Source organism: Oncorhynchus clarkii, chromosome 17 (assembly GCF_045791955.1).
Source record: "Oncorhynchus clarkii lewisi isolate Uvic-CL-2024 chromosome 17, UVic_Ocla_1.0, whole genome shotgun sequence".
Lineage (NCBI taxonomy): Eukaryota > Metazoa > Chordata > Actinopteri > Salmoniformes > Salmonidae > Oncorhynchus > Oncorhynchus clarkii.
The window spans coordinates 19,542,192-19,564,580 of record NC_092163.1 but is presented as its reverse complement, the minus strand read 5'-3'; the positions used below and the strand labels follow the sequence as shown (position 1 = coordinate 19,564,580).

The 22,389-nt window shown below is 44.6% G+C and overlaps 1 protein-coding gene across 2 annotated transcripts in view; it reads left to right on the top strand.

The window, feature by feature from the left end:
• The window catches only part of LOC139370456 ((E3-independent) E2 ubiquitin-conjugating enzyme UBE2O-like), a 49,967-nt gene that overhangs the window by 17,579 nt on the left and 9,999 nt on the right, over positions 1 to 22,389 (top strand). For both annotated transcript variants that reach the window (XR_011627138.1, XM_071109950.1), the window contains exons 2-17: positions 6,629 to 6,688; positions 7,083 to 7,193; positions 8,300 to 8,397; positions 8,499 to 8,562; positions 9,152 to 9,295; positions 9,481 to 9,590; positions 14,113 to 14,263; positions 14,487 to 14,592; positions 14,908 to 15,262; positions 17,227 to 17,381; positions 18,311 to 18,423; positions 18,698 to 18,829; positions 19,058 to 19,147; positions 19,509 to 20,394; positions 20,623 to 20,759; positions 21,056 to 21,259. Coding sequence is in view for 1 of the 2 variants with exons in the window: in XM_071109950.1 (XP_070966051.1) it covers positions 6,629 to 6,688; positions 7,083 to 7,193; positions 8,300 to 8,397; positions 8,499 to 8,562; positions 9,152 to 9,295; positions 9,481 to 9,590; positions 14,113 to 14,263; positions 14,487 to 14,592; positions 14,908 to 15,262; positions 17,227 to 17,381; positions 18,311 to 18,423; positions 18,698 to 18,829; positions 19,058 to 19,147; positions 19,509 to 20,394; positions 20,623 to 20,759; positions 21,056 to 21,259 (2,916 nt within the window). In the remaining variant the exon portion in view is untranslated. The remainder of the gene's footprint in view (positions 1 to 6,628; positions 6,689 to 7,082; positions 7,194 to 8,299; positions 8,398 to 8,498; positions 8,563 to 9,151; positions 9,296 to 9,480; positions 9,591 to 14,112; positions 14,264 to 14,486; positions 14,593 to 14,907; positions 15,263 to 17,226; positions 17,382 to 18,310; positions 18,424 to 18,697; positions 18,830 to 19,057; positions 19,148 to 19,508; positions 20,395 to 20,622; positions 20,760 to 21,055; positions 21,260 to 22,389) is intronic.

The window sequence follows — 22,389 nt, the reverse complement described above, 5'->3', positions numbered from 1 at the left end:
AAAAAAAGAAAGGATAGTTGGACTAATTCCCTATCGTATTCAGTTCCTCGCAAACGTACTCGGAGATGGCTTGGTAGAAAAAGATGGAATCATATTTCTCTTAATCAAGTTTTCCTGTGGAAACTTATTTAGATACACGCTGTCGCCTCAACAACGGCAGACTGACACTTATCTGCACTGTAATGAGCTACTCCGCAGTTTCCCAATGAAATCTCCAGTTTCCCAATGAATGATCTCCAAAATCAACTCAAAGTGTTTTTGTCACGTGCGCCGAATACAACCTTAGTGAAATGCTTACTTACAAGCTCTAACCAATGGTGCGGGGGAAAAAAGGTGTGTGTGTGTGTGTGTGTGTGTGTGTGTGTGTGTGTGTAAAGAAATAAAACAACAGTAAAAAGTAATTTGAAAAAAAGAGTAGCAGGGCTATATACAGACACCTTTTAGTCAGGCTTATTGAGGTAGTATGTACATGTAAGTATTTTTAAAGTGACTATGCATATATGATGAACAGAGAGTAGCAGAAGCGTAAAAAGAGGGGTTGGCGGGTGGTGGGACACAATGCGGTTAGCCAATGTGCGGGAGCGCTGGTTGGTCGGGCCAATTTAGGTAGTATGTACATGAATGTATAGTTCGAGGTCGACCGATTAATCAGAATGGCCGATTTTAATTAGGGCCGATTTCAAGTTTTCATAACAATCGGAAATCGGTATTTTCTTGCGCCGATTTGCCAATTTTTTAAATTAATTTAATTGATTTTTATTTTATTATTATTATTATTTTTTTTAATTAAAAATGATTTATTTAATTTATTTATTTAAAAAAAAATAGTGACTGCATATAAGATAAACAGAGTACCAGCAGCGTAAAAGAGGGGTTGGAGAGTATCGTATGATTGGTCTCAGATCTTCCACTGGTGTGGCAAAAACAAAAAAAAATGTGAGTCATAATATTATTATTATTATTATTATTATTATTATTTATTTTTTTTGTGTGCAAATGAACTCAAGCTTACGGACAATGTCAAATTTGATATAGTACCTGAGTGAGTTGGGTGCGCAATTATGCAGGTACTTTCCCAAAACGGATGACACAAACAACTGGATTCGTTATCCCTTTCATGCCCCGTCTCCAGTCCACTTACCGATATCTGAACAAGAGAGCCTCATTGAAATTGCAACAAGCGGTCCTGTGAAAATTTAATCAGAAGTCACTGCCAGATTTCTGGATAGGGCTGCGCTGTTAAGACACTGATGCCCTTTTCAACCACGTACCTATGTGAGAGTGGATTCTCGGCCCTCACTGGCATGAAAGCTAAATACAAGCACAGACTGTGTGTAAAAGGATTTAAGACAGACTCTCTCCAATACAACCCAACATTGCAAAGTTGTGTGTACATCCTTTCAAGCACACCCTTCTCATTAACCTGTGGTGCGTTATTCACAATTTTTGATGAACAAATAAGGTTTTATATGTAATGGTTAAATAAACAGCAAAATTATTGATTATATTATTTGTGCCCTGGTCCTTTAAGAGCTCTTTGTCACTTCCCACGAGCCGGGTTGTGACAAACACACTAATTCTTATGGTTAATACATTTATTGTAGTGTGTATGTGGCAGGCTTACAATGATGGTAGAAAACAACATTTGAGAGTGCGCTGACCCTGGTGTTAGAGGGGGTACGCAGCTGGAGGTTGAATGTTTGAAGGGGTATGAGACATAACTTTGGGAACCACTGGTTTAGACTATTTTGGAAGATTTTACATTTTTTAAACCTAAGCCCTAGTCAGCAGGAAGGCTATGTAGCCAGATGAGTCGTGTCTCAGGTGGTTGTTTAGGCTACTTTATTCTGGTTAAACACAATTTCCAATAGCGTCTTTGATAACAATAACCCAGCAAATTACATTGGTTGTCACTTGACTAATAAAGCCTAAAAAACACTCAATGACATTTAGTGTATGTTGGAGGTTCTATGAACCAAGCGGTAATTTATAGTTATTTTTCTGAGTTTCTCACGCCACCCCATGGTCTCAACCCCTAGTTTAGGAAACGCTGATCTATCACAAGACAAAAACTCTCTGTCCTTGAGATAAGACAAAGGAACAGATCTGCTTTGTTAGCCTTTAGCCTGACAGCTTAGCTCGCCCTTTCAGAGAGATGTCCGCTTTGTTAGTGTGTTCTAGTAGACTGTTTGCGTGTTGGCACTATAGTGTGTATGAGAAAGACCCCCCCCCCTTTAGCGGCACCTTTTACAGAACAGCCTGCTGGTTTCCAGGCTGCCGCTTGACGCCGTAATGCTGAGTAACCATTGTTATTAGACGGTTACTGGTGCCTGAACAAAAGACGCCAATACCGGGGTTTCTTTCCAATACAGACAGGTGTTTCCACTGAATTCCTGAACATCTATATTGTGTCGACAGGCAATCCTCCAACATACGACACACACAGACTAAGGATGTTTTCAGTGTTTTCCCTCTGGATATTTCTAGCTTTAGGGGGGGGGGGGGACCTGTGTATGTTCTCTTTGTGTTAGTAGTTTTACATAGCCTATTGCAACACATAGGCTATGTAATATGTGAGCGTTTTATGTAGGAGCGGTGATTTGTGCAGGATGCAGCGAGGCACAGATCAGCTCATTGAGCAGTGAACAGGGAGGCAACAGATGAGACAGTCAGTGGTGACATCTCTAGGAAATAGCTTCCTTTGGTGGGCCGGGGGAGAGGAAAAAAGAAAAGACTAGAAAAGGGAGAGAGGATATTCATGCCTTTCTTTCTCTGAGGTTCTCTATCACCAGCACTTCTAGATGAGATCAGTGACCGTATACCCTTCCTCTGCTCTCTCCCTCATCCTATTTTCTTCTCCCTCTGACTATTTCTGGGAGTGGAACCGGGACTGCGTTACAAACATATCATGAATAATGAAAGCCAAATTGGATTGTTTTGATAGCTATAAAATAGTCACGGTCCAATATGCTTTCTGGAAGGTGTGGCCTGCCCTACTGTATTCTATTGTAATGTCATATCTTAGTACTTCACATGGTTGCTTCCATCATATTTGGTTGAGTATGTATTGATTTTAGCCTCATGGTTCCTATGCAGTGAGACAGTTGGTTCATCCGCAGGCTGCCTGACCCCTCTTCTCCATGGCAGAATTAGAATCACTGAACACACACAAGGGACTGTGTGCGCATGCTTCAGTGTAGGCCTATCTGTGTTTGTGTAAGTGTGCATACATGAGTGTGTCCAGCCACTACACTGGAAGTGGTGTGATGGTTAAGACAGCGTTATGTGTAAATGGAGCATCGATCCCATTTTGCCCACCTCCTCCTCGCCCCACAATTTACAAGAGTAAGGTTAGTCTAGACCTGAAAACATGTGGGGATAGCTGCAGCTGGCCTAGTCCAATCAGATTGTGGTGTGTGTAGACGAGATACAGGATTACTAGAGTAATAGCTTTTATATCTCCGTAATGTCCAATTTAGGCTCTCTCTCTCACACGCGCGTGCACGCGCACACACACACCCTTCCCTTCCACTTCATAACCACACTTCCTCCCTCCTAGTTTTCACTCCTCTTTTCTTCCTCCTAATCATCGCTCGTCCTGCCTCCCTCCTCTCTCCTCCATGATTCTATTGTAGGTGATGGCATCCGGCTGGCAGCTGCCACCCATTCAAACTCCAGCCAGAGGAGCAGCTTGCCACTACTAGCGCTAGCCACATTACACTGATTAGTATTATGGAGCATGTTGGCGCCCCACCACTAGTCTATCCCTGGCTTACTGAATAACTCTTGCCTTTGAAGCATGATCTGTCTGTCTCCCCACATTTTGAGAACAGTACGTGTCATCACTTGGAAAATGGAATAGACAGCAACGAGCTGATTTGACTCGCGAGGGAGTCCGGTGTTGAGTGGTCTGTGTGTAATTCCCATTCCCCAGTCATGTTCGTCTACTGCATCAACATGATGGGTGATTAAAGATACGACTAAATTTAGAGCTAAGACTGAGAAATACAGACTGGAAAGGCTAGTTTGAGTTACTGTATCTTATTGGGAATCTGTTTTCAAAGGTATCGTCTGTTTCGAATAGAAATGTATGGAGTAGAACAGATATGATGGTCTTTCAAGTAGTATGTTCGTTCTTCATTGCATTTCTCCCTGCAACATTCTGAACATTTCACCTCACCAAGTATGTTAACAGGAGAACGGTGCTTGGAGGCACCGGGTTTCCCAGTCATCCCCTGATAAGGCATCTGTTCCCCCCCTCAGTTATTGAGTTTTGTCTAGAAGGGATGCAGCTTTTGTCGATTGACTTTTCGTAGCATGTTTAGGATAACTTGCGCAGCAGGCTAGGAGAATAAGGTTAGGGAAAATGCTCTTTTTTTGTTTAAAGCAACTTTTGATGTTAAATTTGACAAAAGATGTATCATCTAGACATGACCCAATCACATCTTTACCCAGTCAGTCCCAACCCTATGTATCATCCTTTCTACATTCACTCATTGATTACTTCCACCCAGGAAATTCTGCTTTCATTTAGTAATTTCCCTGTATGCCAATTCCTTCATTAATCTGTCTATCCACCCACCAATCTATTAGGCTATTGCTGTACATAGGGCTGCCAGTGTACATAGATCATTTGTAATTAGTAGTGCCTCTTTTAAACTGCCACTTATCTGCTGCATTGGTGGTATTTTGATATTTTGTTCACTGTGATATTTTGTAGACTAACAAGGGCATCATTTCAACAGTATTTTCCCAGTTCTGTGTGGCAAGAGTGAGACTGAACTGTACCCTCTGACATCCAAATGTTGATCTTCTACTCGAATGCTCTTCTTCGCGCTTCCCCAGAGATCCCTGAATAAACTCAGTGCATCGTCTATAGACCGCATCATTGCTGTACGACCTTGTCTTTCGGATGAGAGAGACAGGCAGGGGGAAGTTGCGGTTAAAGTCGAGACTTTCATACCTTATACTATATACAGTGCCTTTGGAAAGTATTCAAACTCCTGGACTTTTTCACTGTTTTGTTACGTTACAGCCTTATTCTAAAATGGATTAAATTAAAACAAATCCTCAACAATCTACACACAATACCCCATAATGACAAAGTTAAAACAGGTTTTAGAAATTTTAGTCAATGTTATTAAAAATAAAAAAGATACCTTATTTACTTAAGTATTCAGACCCTTTGCGATGAGACTCAACTGAGCTCAGGTGTATCCTGTTTCCATTGATCATCCTTGATGTTCCTACAACTTGATTTGGAAAGGCAATCAACTGTCTAAGGTGACCAAGAGCCCAATGGTCACTCTGACAGAGCTCAAGAGTTCCTCTGTGGATATGGGAAAACCTTCCAGAAGGACAACCTTCTCTGCAGCACTCCACAGATCAGGCCTTTATGGTAAAGTGGCCAGACAGAAGCCACTACTCAGTAAAAGGCACATGATAGCCCACTTGGAGTTTGCAACAGGCAAAAAGAGACTGACTGTAAGAAACAAGATTCTCTGTTCTGATGAAACCAAGGTTGAACTTTTTGGCCTGAATGCCAAGTATCAAGAAACCTGGCACCATCCCTACGGTGAAGCATGGTGGTGGCAGCATTTTTTATTTTTTATTTAACCTTTATTTAACTATGGTGATGTTTTTCAGTGGCAGGGACTGGGAGCATAGTCAGGATCAAGGGAAAGATGAACGGAGCAAAGTACAGAGATCCTTGATGAAAACCTGCTTCAGAGCACTCAGGACCTCAGACTGGGGTGAAGGTTCACCTTCCAACAGGAAAACAACCCTAAGCACACAGCCAAGACAACACAGGAGTGGCTTCGGGACAAGTCTCTGAATGTCCTAGAGTGGCCCAGCCAGAGCCTGGACTTGAACCTGATCAAACGTCTCTGGAGAGACCTTAAAATAGCTGTGCAGCAATGCTCCCCATCGAACCTGACGGAGCTTGAGAGGCTATGCAGAGAAGAATGGGATAATCTCCCCAAATACAGGTGTGTCAAGCTTGTAGGGTCATACCCAAGAAGACCCAAAGCTGTAATCCCTGCCAGAGGGGCTTTCACAAAGTACTGAGTAAAGGGTCTCTATACTTATGTAAATGTGATAATTTTATTTCTTCATTTTTTTTCATTTTTTTTCATAAAAAAAAAAAAGTATAATCTATTTTTGCATTGTCATTATGGGGTATTGTGTGTAGATTGATGAGGGGGAAAAAATAATTGTATAAATTTTAGAATAAGGCTGTAACGTAACAATGTGGAAAAAGTCAAGACGCCTGAATACTTTCCGAAGGCACTCTCATCAAAGGTGTTGTATGTACATCATTTTTTGGTATAGGTGGGATTATGTGCAGCACCCTACAGGTACTACTGCTTACTGTGATTTGGAAGAGGCTGACTTGTATTTAGCACAGCCTACCTCACTGCTGCGTCATCACTACTGGTATCAGATAGCAGTCATAAGACTTGGGTCAGATGAGATGATTGGGTCGGTAACCGGGACCAAATGGCTTTCCAATTGCCAAGATGCTAAAATGACAGTTGAAATTAGACCAGTTCACTTGTCGGTCTTGTCAATGTATTCTATGATGTCCTCATCTCACCCTCTCTCTTTTCTCCACCCTCTGTTGCAGCTGAAACTTGTAGATCGATCCATCGTTATCCGAGACATTGTGCGGCGGATGAATTCTAACGTAAGCGGAGCTCCCTCTCCTGTCGTATCACTACACTGTGTTAGCTGATGACACCCTACATGACCGGCGTACCAACACAGGATGACTGTACAGGCTGCAGTGTTTTTATGTAGAATCTGCTTACATGCCTTTATCAGAAAGGGCTTACATGCATGCCCTCTTTGTTAAGATAGGGATTGATGCAAGCACACTAATGTATTGAGTAAACATTTTAGCGTATGTGTAGCTTATTCTAATATTCAACACCTGTCCCCAGGTTGTATTTATTGAGTTGAGTTGACTAGTGATAGAAAACAAAAATTAAAACGCACTGACACACATTGGAGCGTTGTTTTTGGCTAGAGTGTCAGGGTGATGGTGATATGGTAAACCTTGTCTTGTTTGTGGTTTCCAGGACAACCAGTGTGGCATCGTGACCGACATCGACATAGAGTGTGCTGTAAAACTAGTGGGGACCAACTGTGTCCTGTACCCCGTCAACAGTAAAGACCTACATCACATCTGGGTAAGAAAAAACAGATGGACACAGTATTCACTTGACCACACTGTCCACAGAGGAGTTGCAAGATGGAAACATTTCCACATGTGATTTATCAAATAAATGTATTATTTTTGTCCTTCTCGAGTATCTCCCGTAGTAGCCTATGCCTTGGAAGGAAGGTCGTCCATAATTTACTTCTTTATTCTATATACACTACCGGTCAAAAGTTTTAGAACACCTTTACTATTCTCTACATTGTAGAATAATAGTGAAGGAATCAAAACTATGAAATAACACATATGGATTCATGTAGTAACCAAAAAAAGTGTTAAACAAATCAAAATATATTTTATATTTAAGATTCTTCAAATAGCCACCCTTTGCCTTGATGACAGCTTTGCACACTCTTGGCACTCTCTCAACCAGCTTCACCTGGAATGCTTTTCCAACAGTCTTTAAGGAGTTCCCACATATGCTGAGCAGTTATTGGCTGCTTTTCCTTCACTCTTTTCCTTCACTGGGCCACAATTTCGGGGGGGGGCTGGTAACTCTAATGAACTTATCTTCTGCAGAAGAGGTAACTCTGGGTCTTCCTTTCCTGTGGCGGTCCTCATGAGAGCCAGTTTCATCATAGCGCTTGATGATTTTTGTGACTGCACTTGAAGAAACTTTCAGAAAATAATTCCAGATTGACTGACCTTCATGTCTTTAAGTAATGATAGGCTGTCGTTTCCCTTTGCTTATTTGAGCTGTTCTTGCCTTAATATTTATTTATTTTTTGTTTAATCTTTATTTAACTGGGCAATATGTACTTGGTATTTTACCAAATCTGGTTATCTTCTGTATACCACCCCTACCATGTCACAACACAACTGATTGGCCCAAATGTGTTAAGAAGGAGAGAAATTCCACAAATGTACTTTTAACAAGGCACACCTGTTAATTGAAATGCATTCCAGGTGACTACCTCATGAAGCTGGTTGAGAGAATGCCAAGAGTGTGCAAAGCTGTCAAGGCAAAGGGTGGCTACTTTGAAGAATCTCAAATATAAAATATATTTTGACTGATACTGTATATGTACCATGTCGATGTCTCTTACAATCATTTGTTTCATGCGTGTTTCCTGCTAGTCTTTCATGTATGGGGACTACATAGCCTACGACTTCTGGCTGGGGAAGGTGTACGACCTGACCAACCACATCATCCTCAAGCTGTCCAATGGAGCCAGGTACAGAATCTGTCCCAGTATGAGTGTCATTTCAGAACTGTTTAATTGACATCGATGTGTCTGCTTCATGCTTAGCTCAACTCCTCCCTCTACTACTGCAGGTGTTCCATGAATGTGGAGGACGGCGCCAAGCTGTACGACGTCTGTCCTCACGTTAGTGACTCGGTAGGTGAAATGCCATGAGCTGCGTTTTTGTGTGAAAACCTAGCCGTCTGCCCTCGTCCACTGCACTTCACTGACCGGATAAGGCTGGCTAGGTGGAAGCAATATGAAATGAACTTACTCCTCACAGCCTTGAGCTTCCAACTCCTCCTTATTGACCAGAGATAGATGTGTGATACTTTGTAACAGGGTTGGGGGTCAATTCCATTTGAGCTGGGTCAATTTAGGAAACCGATTTTAGATAATTGAGTTTAAATGGTATCTAATCTTAATCTTGTCTTGTTTTAAGGTAGCAGGTTGCGTGCGTCCAATATTAATCGGAAACTGTTGTGCTTTGACTGGGAGTGCTTAGGTGTTACTCATGTTCACTTCGGCTGTTATTTCAGAAACAATACAACTAAAGTATATGTAGTCAACTATTGAAAGAAAAAAAACGAAAAATACACTGAAGGTTAAGTATGTTCTCCTGTCATTTGTTGACATGACCAATGAGCAGCAGGATATCTTCCAGATCTTTTTAGATTCTCAATGGACTGGGTTAGGGAAATTGCCTCTGTCTGTTAGTAATATGCATCTCCTCCCTGGTTGGTAGGGTCTGTTCTTCGAAGAGGCCTATGGTTTCTACCCAGGCCAGGTGCTGATCGGGCCAGCCAAAGTCTTCTCCAATGTCCAGTGGCTCTCCGGGGTCAAGCCCGTACTCCGTAAGAAGAGCAAGTTCAGGGTGGTGGTCGAAGAGGTATGATGATGGCAATTTACGTATTTTATAGTCGTGCATTATTATTATTATTTCTCCTGTTTTTACTGACCAGATAACCTTACCACTTAATAATAGGCTTAGCTACTTCAGTATGTGTGATGTCACTGCTCTAAATGGTTCTGTGTCATGTGATTCCCCCCCCCCCCCCCCCCCCCCCCCAATAGGTCCAGGTGGCGGAGCTGAAGGTGACGTGGATCACCAAGAGTTACTCCCCCAAGGGCACGGACAGCGTCTACCCCCCTCCTTCTACCATCTCCCAGGAGAACCTCTGCAGGTAAATTTAGGAGCATAATGAAAATAAATTTTTTTTCTTTAATTTTTGTAGGTGCACTGGTACTCCTAAATAAACAATTCTAGGTCGCACAGCAAAATACTTTTCCCCCCGCGTATGTGAGTAACATGGTCGCACTAGAGCCCTGCATTCGTTGACTCACTCATCCATCCAGCCAGCCATCTACACTCGGGGAGCATAGAGGCTGCAGTTTTCCGTCACAGATATGCAGTGTATGGACAGTCCTATTTCCAGTGATCTGGTCCACACACATTATATACACACCTCACAATCACATCTCTCTCTCACACCTGCATGTCTTAATTGGATGCTTACATGAACATGGTGATGTTGTAACTTTATAAAAAATGACCCCAATCATTTTTGCAAGCTGCACTGTAACCCTATGGGCGTAGCTGGAGAAAGAGCAGTTCTCCTTAAAGTTCCAAACGGTCAGAACCATTAGCTTTTGAGACAGGTGAAATCCAAAGCTGTTCTATATTAACCCCCTAAAGTCAATGTCCGACGCCCCTGAGGAAAATTGAATTAGCATAATTAAAGCATCCCCATTTAAAAAAAATCTGTCAATTTAATCTAGAGTTGTATGCATTGGATGCGACTCAATCCACTGCATCTACAGTTGAAGGCGTAAGTTTACATACACCTTAGCCAAATACATTTAAACTCAGTTTTTCACAATTCCTGACATTTAATCATAGTAAAAATGTCCTGTCTTAGGTCAGTTAGGATCAGCACTTTATTTTGAAATGTCAGAATAATAGAATGATTTATTTCAGCTTTTATTTCTTTCATCAGATTCCCAGTGGGTCAGAAGTTTACATACACTCAATTAGTATTTAGTAGCATTGCCTTTAAATTGTTTAACTTTAGTCAAACGTTTCAGGTAGCATTCCACAAGCTTCCCACAAAAAGTTGGGTGAATTTTGGCCATTCCTGACAGAGCTGGTGTAACTGAGTCAGGTTTATAGGCCTCCTTGCTCACACACGCTTTTTCAGTTCTGAACACAACTTTTCTATGGGATTGAGGTCAGTGCTTTGTGATGGCCACGTCAATACCTTGACTTTGTTGTCCTTAAGCCATTTTTCCAGAACTGTGGAAGTATGCTTGGGGTCATTGTCCATTTGGAAGACCCATGTGCAACCATCCTGACTGATGTCTTGAGATGTTGCTTCAATATATCCACATCATTTTCCTGCCACATGATGCCATCTATTTTGTGAAGTTCACCAGGCCTTCCTGCAGCAAAGCACCCCCACAACATGTTGCCACCCCCGTGCTTCACGGTTGGGATGGTGTTCTTCGGCTTGCAAGCCTCCCCCTTTTCCTCCAAACATAACGATGGTCATTATGGCCAAACAGTTCTATTTTTGTTTCATCAGACCAGAGGATATTTCTCCAAAAAGTACAATCTTTGTCCCCATGTGCATTTGCAAACCTTAGTCTGGCTTATTTTATGGCGGTTTTTGAGCAGTGACTTCTTCCTTGCTGAGCGGCCTTTCAGGTTATGTCGATATAGGACTCGTTTTACTGTGGATTTTTTTTCACCTTTATTTAACCAGGTAGGCTAGTTGAGAACAAGTGTGACTGCGACCTGGCCAAGATAAAGCAAAGCAGTTCGACACATACGACGACAGTTACACATGGAATAAACAAACATACAGTAGAAAAAGTCTATATACAGTATGTGCAAACGAGGGAGGTAAGGCAATAAATATGCCATGGTTGCGAAGTAATATAGCAATTAAACATAGGAATGGTAGATGTGCAGAATATGTATATATGAATGTGCAAGTAGAGATATTGGGGTGCAAAGGAGCACGATAAACACGTACAGTGTGGGGATGAGGTAGTTGGATGGGATATTTACAGATGTGCTATGTAAAGGTGCCAGAATCTGTGAGCTGCTCTGACAGCTGGTGCTTAAAGCTAGTGAGGAAGATATGAGTCTCCATCTTTAGTGATCTTTGCTGTTCGTTCCAGTTATTAGCAGCAGAGAACTGGAAGGAAAGGCGGCCAAAGGAAGAATTGGCTTTGGGGTTACCAGTGAGATATACCTGCTGGAGCGCGTGCTACGGGTGGGTGCTGCTATGGTGACCAGTGAGCTGAGATGAGGTGGGGCTTTACCTAGCAGAGACTTGTAGATGACCTGGAGCCAGTGGGTTTGGTGACGAATATGAAGCGAGGGCCAGCCAACGACAGCATACAGGTCTTAGTGGTGGGTAGTATATGGGGCTTTGGTGACAAAACGGATGGCAATGTGATAGACTGCATCTAATTTGTTGAGTAGAGTGTTGGAGGCTATTTTGTAAATGGCATCGCTGAAGTCTAGGATCGGTAGGATGGTCAGTTTTACGAGGGTATGTTTGGCAGCATTAGTGAAGGATGCTTTGTTGCGAAATAGGAAGCCGATTCTAGATTTCATTTTGGATTGGAGATGCTTAATGTGAGTCTGGAGGGAGAGTTTACAGTCTACCCAGACACCAAGGTATTTGTAGTTGTCCACATATTCTAAGTCAGAACCGTCCAGAGTAGAGATGCTGGACGGGCGGGCAGGTGCGGGCAGTGATCAGTTGAAGAGCATGCATTTAGTTTTTACTAGCATTTAAGGGCAGTTGGAATCCACGGAAGGAGAGTTGTATGGCATTGAAGCTCGTCTGGAGGTTAGTTAACAGTGTCCAAAGAAGGGCCAGAGGTATACAGGATGATGTCGTCTGTGTAGAGGTGGATCAGAGAGTCACCAGCAGCAAGAGCGACGACATTGATGTATACAGAGAAGAGAGTCGGACCGAGAATTGAACCCTGTGGCACCCCCATAGAGACTGCCAGAGGTCCAAACAACAGGCCCTCCGATTTGACACACTGAACTCTATCAGAGAAGTAGTTGGTGAACCAGACGAGGCAATCATTTGAGAAACCAAGGCTTTTGAGTCTGCCAATAAGAATGTGGTGATTGACAGAGTTGAAAACCTTGGCCAGGTCGATGAATTCGGCTGCACAGTAATGTCTCTTATCGATGGCGGTTATGATATTGTTTAGGACCTTGAGCGTGGCTGAGGTGCACCCATGATCAGCTCTGAAACCAGATTGCATAGCGGATATAGAGACTTTTCTACCTGTTTCTTCCAGCATCTTAACAAGGGCCTTTGCTTCTGTTCTGGGATTGATTTGCACTTTTCCTACCAAAGTACGTTCATTTCTAGGAGACAGAACGCGTCTCCATCCTCAGCGGTAGGATGGCTGCGTGGTCCCATTGTGTTTATACTTGCGTACTATTGTTTGTACAGATGAACGTGGTACCTTCAGGCGTTTGGAAATTGCTCCCAATGATGAACCAGACTTGTGGAGGTCTACAAATCTTTTTCTGAGGTCTTGGCTGATTTCTTTTGATTTTCCCATGATGTCAAGCAAGAGGCACTGAGTTTGAAGGTAGGCCTTGAAATACATCCACAGGTACACCTCCAATTGACTCAAATCAATTTTCCAAGCTGTTTAAAGGCACAGTGAACTTAGTGTATAATACACTCCTGACCCACTGGAATTGTGATACAGTGAATCATAAGTGAAATAATCTGTCTGTAAACAATTGTTGGAAAAATGACTTGTGTCATGCACAAAGTAGATGTCCTAACCGACTTGCCAAAACTATAATTTGTTAACAAGAAATTTGTGCAGTGGTTGAAAAACAAAACAAAACTTCCGACTTCAACTGCATCTATGTCGCACTTCCGCATCTGCGGTGAATGTTGAGAGTTAGAGCGGTGTTTGTCAAACCCTGAGACATCTGAAAATAGGTGTTCTCACAACATCACCTGTAGTGTCTGAACGGTTTGCTCGACGACTCCCTCGACGACTGCTTCTTGGGACACATCTCAAGTCAATTCAGCCCATCTACCGAGTTGTTTCTGTTGCTTCCGAACAGTTTGGGCTCCAATTATATATGGAGAATGTTTAGTGACAAAAATGTGTTTGTATGGTCTAATAGCAGTAAGGCCAAGTACAATTTGTAAAAATAAGATTGTTGCCAAAAATAAGGGGTTAAATACATGTACAAAAAATAACACATATTACCTCATCTTTCTTACATTTCCAATGTAGGACAGACACTTCAGTAAGGCCCCAAAAAAATGTTTCAGAATATGTTTTTGATACTTTAAGGGTTGATTGGTCATTTCTGCAGATAAGTATTGACATATTACTAGCAAAAATGTAAATATATGTTGAAATGATCAGTGGGTGTTGGGGAATCTGATAGTGGCTCAAGTGCCTACACACACATACACAAAGGGCCACTCGGCTACAAGAAGTCAGCTTTGAAGGATCCAGCTCAGTATACAATTTTAATTTAGAATAGAAAATGAATGTGTTCATGCAACAAATGTTAGTGCATCGTGTCAAAGCCCATGTATCTAGATGGAGAGATGCTCATCCCTAACACACCCATTCTTTTACTTCTATGATCCTTATAATAACATGCTCCCCCTACATGTGTTTGTTCTGATCCAGAGTGAAGCGTCTGGGCTACTATGACCACACCCAGAGGCAGCTGGGGGAGAGGGCCCTGTACGTGTTCCCAGCCAAGGGAGACACCACACACATCACCTGTGAGTGGCCCGACGGAGCCCCTGGACTCCCAGAGGACCCCGTAGCCAGGAAGGTGTGTGTGTGTGTGTAGGAGAGGAAATGTTTCTATATTTAATACTTTTTGTCCGTGCCTGTCCCCGTGTGTGTGTGTGTGTGAAACAATTGATCACAACGTTGCCTCTGATTGTACAGATACTCCATGTTTTCAATTTTCTTCCCTCAAAGCATGCGCTAACTGTGTATTTTTGCCATGTTTCGTATTATATCAGTGTCCTATGACAATGTCCTTCCTGCAGTTGAAAAGAATGTTCAAGAAGGAGTTGTTAGGGAAGAAGCCCAGTGAAAATGCAGACACACAAGGTGCCAACCAGCACTCCACGGACAACACGGACAGCCTTGACGGTAAATGCTGCTTTTATTTATACCTATGTTGGTCATCAGACATTTTTTCCTTGTCATTTTTTGGCAGATATCCTCACTTTAAACAGCTGACGAGCTCAATTTTTATTTTATTTTAGAATCATTTCTGTCTCAATACAGTCTACTCCTGAGTGCCCATCTGATAACAGCACACCTTGTGCAGGGTAGTTCGCCCTACAATTAAAATCTATTCTTCATGCTTAGGTCAGTCCCAAGTCACTGCATATACTGTACCACTAGTCAATTTTGCATGTAAAAACAACTCAACGACAATCAACCGTGTCGTCCCACACCCAGGTGACCTCAAGCCTGACAACACCCACCCAGACTCCACCAACCACACCGCGCTCCCCCGTCCTCACCACCCCAACAACGGCCCCAACCACACCCTCCAGCCCTCGCCCCTGTGCCCTCCCCCTTCTGACCCATGGCCCGAGCCCGCGGAGCAGGATGCAGACGATGAGGCGGGGGCGGAGGACACAGACGACACGTTGTCGCTGACGTCGTCGGCGAGTAGCACCGCGTCGTCGCAGAGCGGCGGTCTGGGGGGCTTGAACAGGAAGAAGAGCATCCCGCTGTCCATCCGCAACCTGAAGAGGAAGCACAAGAAAAAGAGGACCAAGTTCTCCCGCGAGTTTAAGCCCGGCGACAGGTGAGCCAGTTGTCAATCAAAACAACTTGTATTCATAATATGCCATGTGACTACAAATGTAGCGGACAACAAATGTATATAAATAACTACAAATGTAGCAGACAAGGTCAGAGCCTAGGCCACACTTTAGTCCTCTCCCCTCCTTCTTTCTGCCTTCTCTCCCTCACGCCCTCCCTTTCAGAACTTCAGCTATTCCTCCCTCTCTTGCGCCCTCCCTCCATTTTTCTCTCTCCATTCAGGACATGTCCCTTAGCTGGCCATTCTCTTCTCTCCTTGGCACGTGTAAAGGATGATCAATAGCTTGCTGGCAAGAATTCAGCTACCCGCTGGCAAAAATGCTGCATCCCAGTGTCCCCAGTGACCCCAGTGTCACTTTTATTTATTTTTTTCCACATTCGTAGTAGTACAGCGCCCCTGAAGAAAATAAGGGTGAAGTGCCTTGCTCAAGGACACATTGTGCCTCTCCCAGCTTCTCATGCCTCCCAGCCTTGTACAGATAGACAATCACATAATTTTCCTCCGTCTTAGGCCAGAGACAGAGGCTGTATCCGAAATGGCACCCTATTCCTTATAGTAGTGCACTACTTTTGTCAAAAAGGGAATAGGGTGCCAATTCCATTTGGGATGCATACACACAGAGCGGGGTCACCTTACACCCACTCCTCAGCCAAACAGACCAGTGTTCATCGATCCAACATCTTGTCTCCTAGAAAATGTCCTCTCCTCCTTACGAACCTTCTGATGGCTTGTTACTAACTACGAGGATCGATTTCAGGCTTATTTCCCGGAGCAGATGTACATTAATGACCCTGGGTGTTATTACGCTGTGTGGATGCTGCCAGTGACAGTGTGACCTGGCCTTGTCTTCACATCTTGAACCTAGCACCCATCCAGTACTAGTACCACTCTATGGTACTACTAGGCATTGTACTAATCTAGTGCCAATCCAGTACTAGTATCAATCTGAATATAGTACCAATTCAATATTAGTACCAATAACAATTCACAGATTATACTAGCATAAATTTAGTGGTATTGGTGCATTGTGGAAATGAATACGCTCACTACCGCACTCGCTCTCCTTGTGGTTCTCTGACTAAAAACTCTATAGTTAAGTTCCTTTTGTTATAAAAATCACGCCGGTACCAACAATTAGCTATGCACCATTAGGTTGACGTTTGGGTTGATGTAACCTTTTCTCAAGACATTGCAGAATTCAAGTACTTCAATTTCTACCAGGCACCATTCAAAAAAAGTAGCAGGTTTTCCAAGGCTGCATATCTGATACTTCCTATATAGTGCACTACTTTTGACCACAGCCTTGGTTAAAAGTAGTGCGTTTATATATAGGCAATAGGATGCCATTTCAGACGCTATCCAAGGCTGTCATTTCCCCCCTTTTTAAACTGCCCTGTATATCAGATCTGGTGGTTAAATATAGCTGGCAGCTGATAAATCATGTAGCATGTGCTTAGGTGTGCCCAGATAACAGCCAGGTCCTCTGATTGAAAGAGACAGAGAGAGAAAAATTAGATTGAGTTGCAGGAAGAGAGCGAGAGGAAGACTGATGGGGGGGGGGGGGGGGGGGGTACGACAGCAAGGAGGAGGTAGTGAGGCAGAGCAAGGGGAAAGTGGCTGAATTTCAGTGGGAGGGGATTGAATTGAGTTAGAGGAGAGAGTGATTTAAAGAAAAGACACGACATGAGATGGATATTATGGCTGGAGGGAGACAGTGACAGAGGATGCAAGCCGGAGGAGATTAGATTCGGCACCGCGTGAAATCTTTGATTCACACTGCTGCTGCGCATATGGCTGAGTCAGTTTAACTTTCCGTTGTGTAACCTATAGGCATTTTCCACTCTTAACCAAAACAACTTAGTGAAATTGTTAGGCCTTGTCAGTGAATTCTAGTAAGTTAGTCACTAGTTCTAATATCTGCCATCTCCCTGTTTTTTAACCGTCAGGGTAGCAGTAGAGGTTGTGTCCACCAAGACCTCGGCCGACGTCCTCTGGAAGGACGGCCGCATGGAGACACTCATCCGCTCCAATGACCTCATCCCCATCCAGCACCTGGACAACCACGAGTTCTGCCCCGGAGACTTTGTTGTCGACAAACGACGTAAGTAGCTAGCGCACTTCCCGCTCGTATTTAGACCCCTTGACTTTTTCCACATTTTGTTACGTTATAGCATTATTCTAAAATGGATTTTAAAATTCCCTCATCAATCTACACACAATACCCCACAATGACAAAGCAAAAACAGGTTTTTAGACATTTTTGCAAATGTATTTAAAATAATAAACAGAAATCAAATCAACGTTTTTTTGTCATGTGTATAGACAGGTGTGTGCCTTTCCAAATCACAGTTGACGGTGCATGTTAGAGCAAAAACCAAGCCGTTAGGTCGATCGAATTGTCCGTATAGCTCAGAGACCGGATTGTAGAGGCACAGATCTGTGGAAGGGTACCAAAAAATGTCTGCAGCATTGAAGGTCTCCAAGAACACAGTGGCCTTCATCATCCTTAAATGGAAGAAGTTTGGAACCACCAAGACTCTTCCTAGAGCTGACCTCTCGGCCAAACAATCGGGGGAGAGGAGCTTTGGTCAGGGAGTTGACCAAGAACACGATGGTCACTCTGACAGAGCTCCTCTGTGGAGATAGGCGAACCTTCCAGAAGGACAACCATCTCTGCAGCACTCCACCAATCAGGCCTTTGTGGTAGAGTGGCCTGATGGAAGCGACTCCTCAGTAAAAGGCAAGAAAGCCCACTTGGAGTTTGCCAAAAGGCACCTAAAGGACTTTGACCATGAGAAACAAGATTCACTGACTGTACCACTATGTTTACTCTATCGTCTATATTTAACATGGTTTAAATATAGAGTTTATTTTGGTTCTGTAACTGTGGAGGAAGTAACCTGATAAATGGCTCCCTCGTTTGACTTTCATTTTCATACATGGTGTCCTTGGTGATACTTTCTGACCTGAGGCACAAAATGTAACTTCAGCTCTCTCTCTCTCTCTCTCTGTGTGTGTGTGGTCACACAGCCCAAGCCCCTACGGACCCAGGTGTGTACGGGGTCATCCAGTCGGGCGACCACAAGGGCAGGACCTGTGCCGTGAAGTGGATCAAACTCAACGCCTCTAGCGACAACGTGGAGGTCAGTCTGCTGGGCATTGTGTGTCGGCTCGGGTCACCTGGGGGAACAACAACCTTTTTTTATAATCCATAGCTCTATAGAAATTGAATTCGGGCCCGTCTGAAATTACTCTTCCACATTAACCTATTCCACATGTTGTGCACTACCTTGGGCCAAAGCAATATCCCCATGGTCCTATTGCTCTGGTCAAAAATAGTGCACTACATATGGTGGCTTATAGTGTCATTTGAGTTGCTTTATATCAGTCTAATGGCTGATAGTTTTGTTTGTTTAGGTCATAGGAGAAGAGGAGGATGTTAGTGTGTACGACATCGCCGACCACCCAGACTTCCACTTCCGTACCACTGATATCGTCATCAGGATAGGGAACTCTGAGAACGAGCGGAATACAGAGTGTGAGAACGATGTAAGTTTGAAAATGTCATTCATTTTGTCTGTTGACATGTTAGTAGTTTTCCCCGTGGCTCTTGGAGTGTTCTTTGCCGGTCCACGTTGTACAGGTGCTTTGGCCTGGTTACAGATCCACCATAGTTACTAAAAGCGTGCTCTGAAAGGAAATATCATCCAGTACAGTACTATAGTGTAGAAAGCGTATTTTCACATACCGGTCTTTTATCTTTTATCATCTGCCCAGACGTCAGTAGGCCAGGTCTTCAGAGTGGACGTGAGCAGCAAGGTGGAGGTGGTGTGGGCTGACAACTCCATGACCATCGTCCTGCCACAGGTACTCATGGTAATTGTAGTCTTTCTGTCCGCATGCGAGGCTGTAGTGGTCACTAATCGGTGGCTCTGTTGGTTTCTGTTAAGTTTTTGTTGGCTTGTGTTCACTATACCAATGACGTGTCCTACTACTGTACCTTCTGCTCAGGTAATTGTGTGTTCATGCTAATTGTGTGTAATCTGAATTTGTGTTGCAGATAGCATGCTGCTGTGTGACTTGCTTGCTGCCCTTTTGAAAAATGTATTATTCTATAACGACATTTGATATTGACACAAAAAGCATTTAATGAAAGTTAGTCATTATTAATGACTGCCTATAAACGCGGCGATGATTTAGTTTGTTTTCTAACCCCCCTTCCATCTAGCACCTGTACAACGTGGAGTCTGAGATCGAGGAGACTGACTATGACTCTGTGGAGGAGAGCAGCAGTGGCCTGTCCACGGAGGAGTGGGAGGACGAGAGCGACAGCTGGGAGACTGATAACGGCCTGACTACCAACGAGGACGACCAGCACCCCGCCAACGAGGACACCGCCACCCCGGCCCCCACCGGCCCCAGCACCTTCATCATCCCCCCCGAGGAGAGCGGCAAAGCAGGGGCCGCCACCCCCACCAAGCCCCCTAACGCCATAGAGGACCAGGAGGGAGCGGGGGCTATAGCCAGCCCAGGCGCCGGTGCCGGTGCTGGAGGAACCACCCCTGGAGCAGGAGGGGGTGATGCTGCAGAGAAGCTCCCCGGGAAAGACTGCACGCCGCGGGGCTTCCGCGAGCTCAAGGAGGCCCTGAAGATCCTGGAGAGCCTGAAGAACATGACCGTGGAGCAGCTATGGACGGGCGGCTCGCCTACCTCGCCCACGTCCGGTGCCACGCCCTCCGCCAACGGGACTAACGCCAACACCGCCACTGCCGTCACGCCAGAGAAACCCACCAAGGAGAAGCGCTTCCTGGATGACATCAAGAAGCTTCAGGAGAACCTGAGAAAGACCCTGGACAATGTGGCCATCGTGGAGGAGGAGCGGATGGAGGCGGTGGTGGAGGCCGGAGGAGGCGGCGCAGGAGGAGGTGGGAGTACGGAAGGAGGAGAAAGAGGAGGTGAAGAAAGGCCCCAGGAGGAGGTGGCGAAGACGCCAGGCGCGGCACCAGAGTGGCCCAGCGATACGCCTGTCCTGTGCCAACAGAGTGGTGGCAAGCCCGGCGTCACCTTCACCAGTGCCAAGGGAGAGGTGTTCTCTGTGCTGGAGTGGTCACCAGGTGAGGACGCAACACTGTGCTTTTAGCTTGTCATTGTTTGAGTCTTTGTTACTGAGACATCTACTAAACTAGTAGTACTGGGAGAAGAATACACCCCATGACTTAAATAGCTCCAAAAATGCCCTGTTCAAACATTTAAATGCACTGGTCCATTACTTCAGATGGCCTTTTCAAATACTCACTAAATGCCTTGTTGGAATGCCACAACATTTATCTGACTCCTGCCAGACACCCACACCTTTAAGAAGATGGAGTTCCAGCCGGCCGAGGCCAAGAAGTTTTTCAGCACCGTGAGGAAGGAGATGGCTCTGCTGGCCACCTCGCTGCCCGACGGCATCATGGTGAAAACCTTCGAGGACCGCATGGTACGCTAACAGACACCGGAGAAGAGCGCCGTTTGGAAGTGATCCGAATGTAGTCGATTACAGCCAAGTATTAAATTGCATCAGACCACTCTTCAGTGGCTAAAGTGACTCCGGTTTTGAGCTGCCAGTTTCTCTGCACTCATTAAACACTTGATTTAAAAACCTCTGTGCTGTTATTTCTGAAGATAAGTGATAATTCCGATGATGATGGTGAACATGTGCTACTCTCGTTGACATTTGAAGTGGCTCTCCATTCGTCTCCTCTGTTTCTTCACCTCGTCCCCCTCTCTTCACAGGACCTGTTCTCAGCTCTGATCAAGGGGCCCACGCGCACCCCTTACGAGGACGGACTGTTCCTCTTCGACATCCAGCTGCCAAACATTTACCCGTCTGTGCCGCCCCTCTTCCGCTACCTGTCACAGTGCAGCGGGCGCCTCAACCCCAACCTCTACGACAACGGCAAGGTCTGCGTCAGCCTGTTGGGCACCTGGATCGGCAAGGTGAAAGTAGACCTTTATCCCGTCCTTAAAGAAGTGTGATACTCGGTATTTTGGGTATTTTATTAGGATTCCTGGGGCCCACACAAAACATGAAACATGACATAATACAGAACATTAATAGACAAGGACAATACCAATACACAAACTACAGTATCTAGGTCAAATACTTAGACCACCCATTACCTTCCCTTTGACTGTTCTTCGACCACCCATTACCGTCCCTTTGACTGTTCTTCGACCACCCATTACCGTCCCTTTGACTGTTCTTCGACCACCCATTACCGTCCCTTTGACTGTTCTTCGACCACCCATTACCGTCCCTTTGACTGTTCTTCGACCACCCATTACCGTCCCTTTGACTGTTCTTCGACCACCCATTACCGTCCCTTTGACTGTTCTTCGACCACCCATTACCGTCCCTTTGACTGTTCTTCGACCACCCATTACTGTCCCTTTGACTGTTCTTCGACCACCCATGACCGTCCCTTTGACTGTTCTTCGACCACCCATTACTGTCCCTTTGACTGTTCTTCGACCACCCATTACCGTCCCTTTGACTGTTCTTCGACCACCCATTACTGTCCCTTTGACTGTTCTTTGACCACCCATTACCGTCCCTTTGACTGTTCTTCGACCACCCATTACTGTCCCTTTGACTGTTCTTCGACCACCCATTACTGTCCCTTTGACTGTTCTTCGACCACCCATTACTGTCCCTTTGACTGTTCTTCGACCACCCATTACTGTCCCTTTGACTGTTCTTCGACCACCCATTACTGTCCCTTTGACTGTTCTTCGACCACCCATTACTGTCCCTTTGACTGTTCTTCGACCACCCATTACTGTCCCTTTGACTGTTCTTCGACCACCCATTACTGTCCCTTTGACTGTTCTTCGACCACCCATTACTGTCCCTTTGACTGTTCTTCGACCACCCATTACTGTCCCTTTGACTGTTCTTCGACCACCCATTGCCGTCCCTTTGACTGTTCTTCGACCACCCATTACCGTCCCTTTGACTGTTCTTCGACCACCCATTACTGTCCCTTTGACTGTTCTTCGACCACCCATTACCGTCCCTTTGACTGTTCTTCGACCACCCATTACCGTCCCTTTGACTGTTCTTCGAC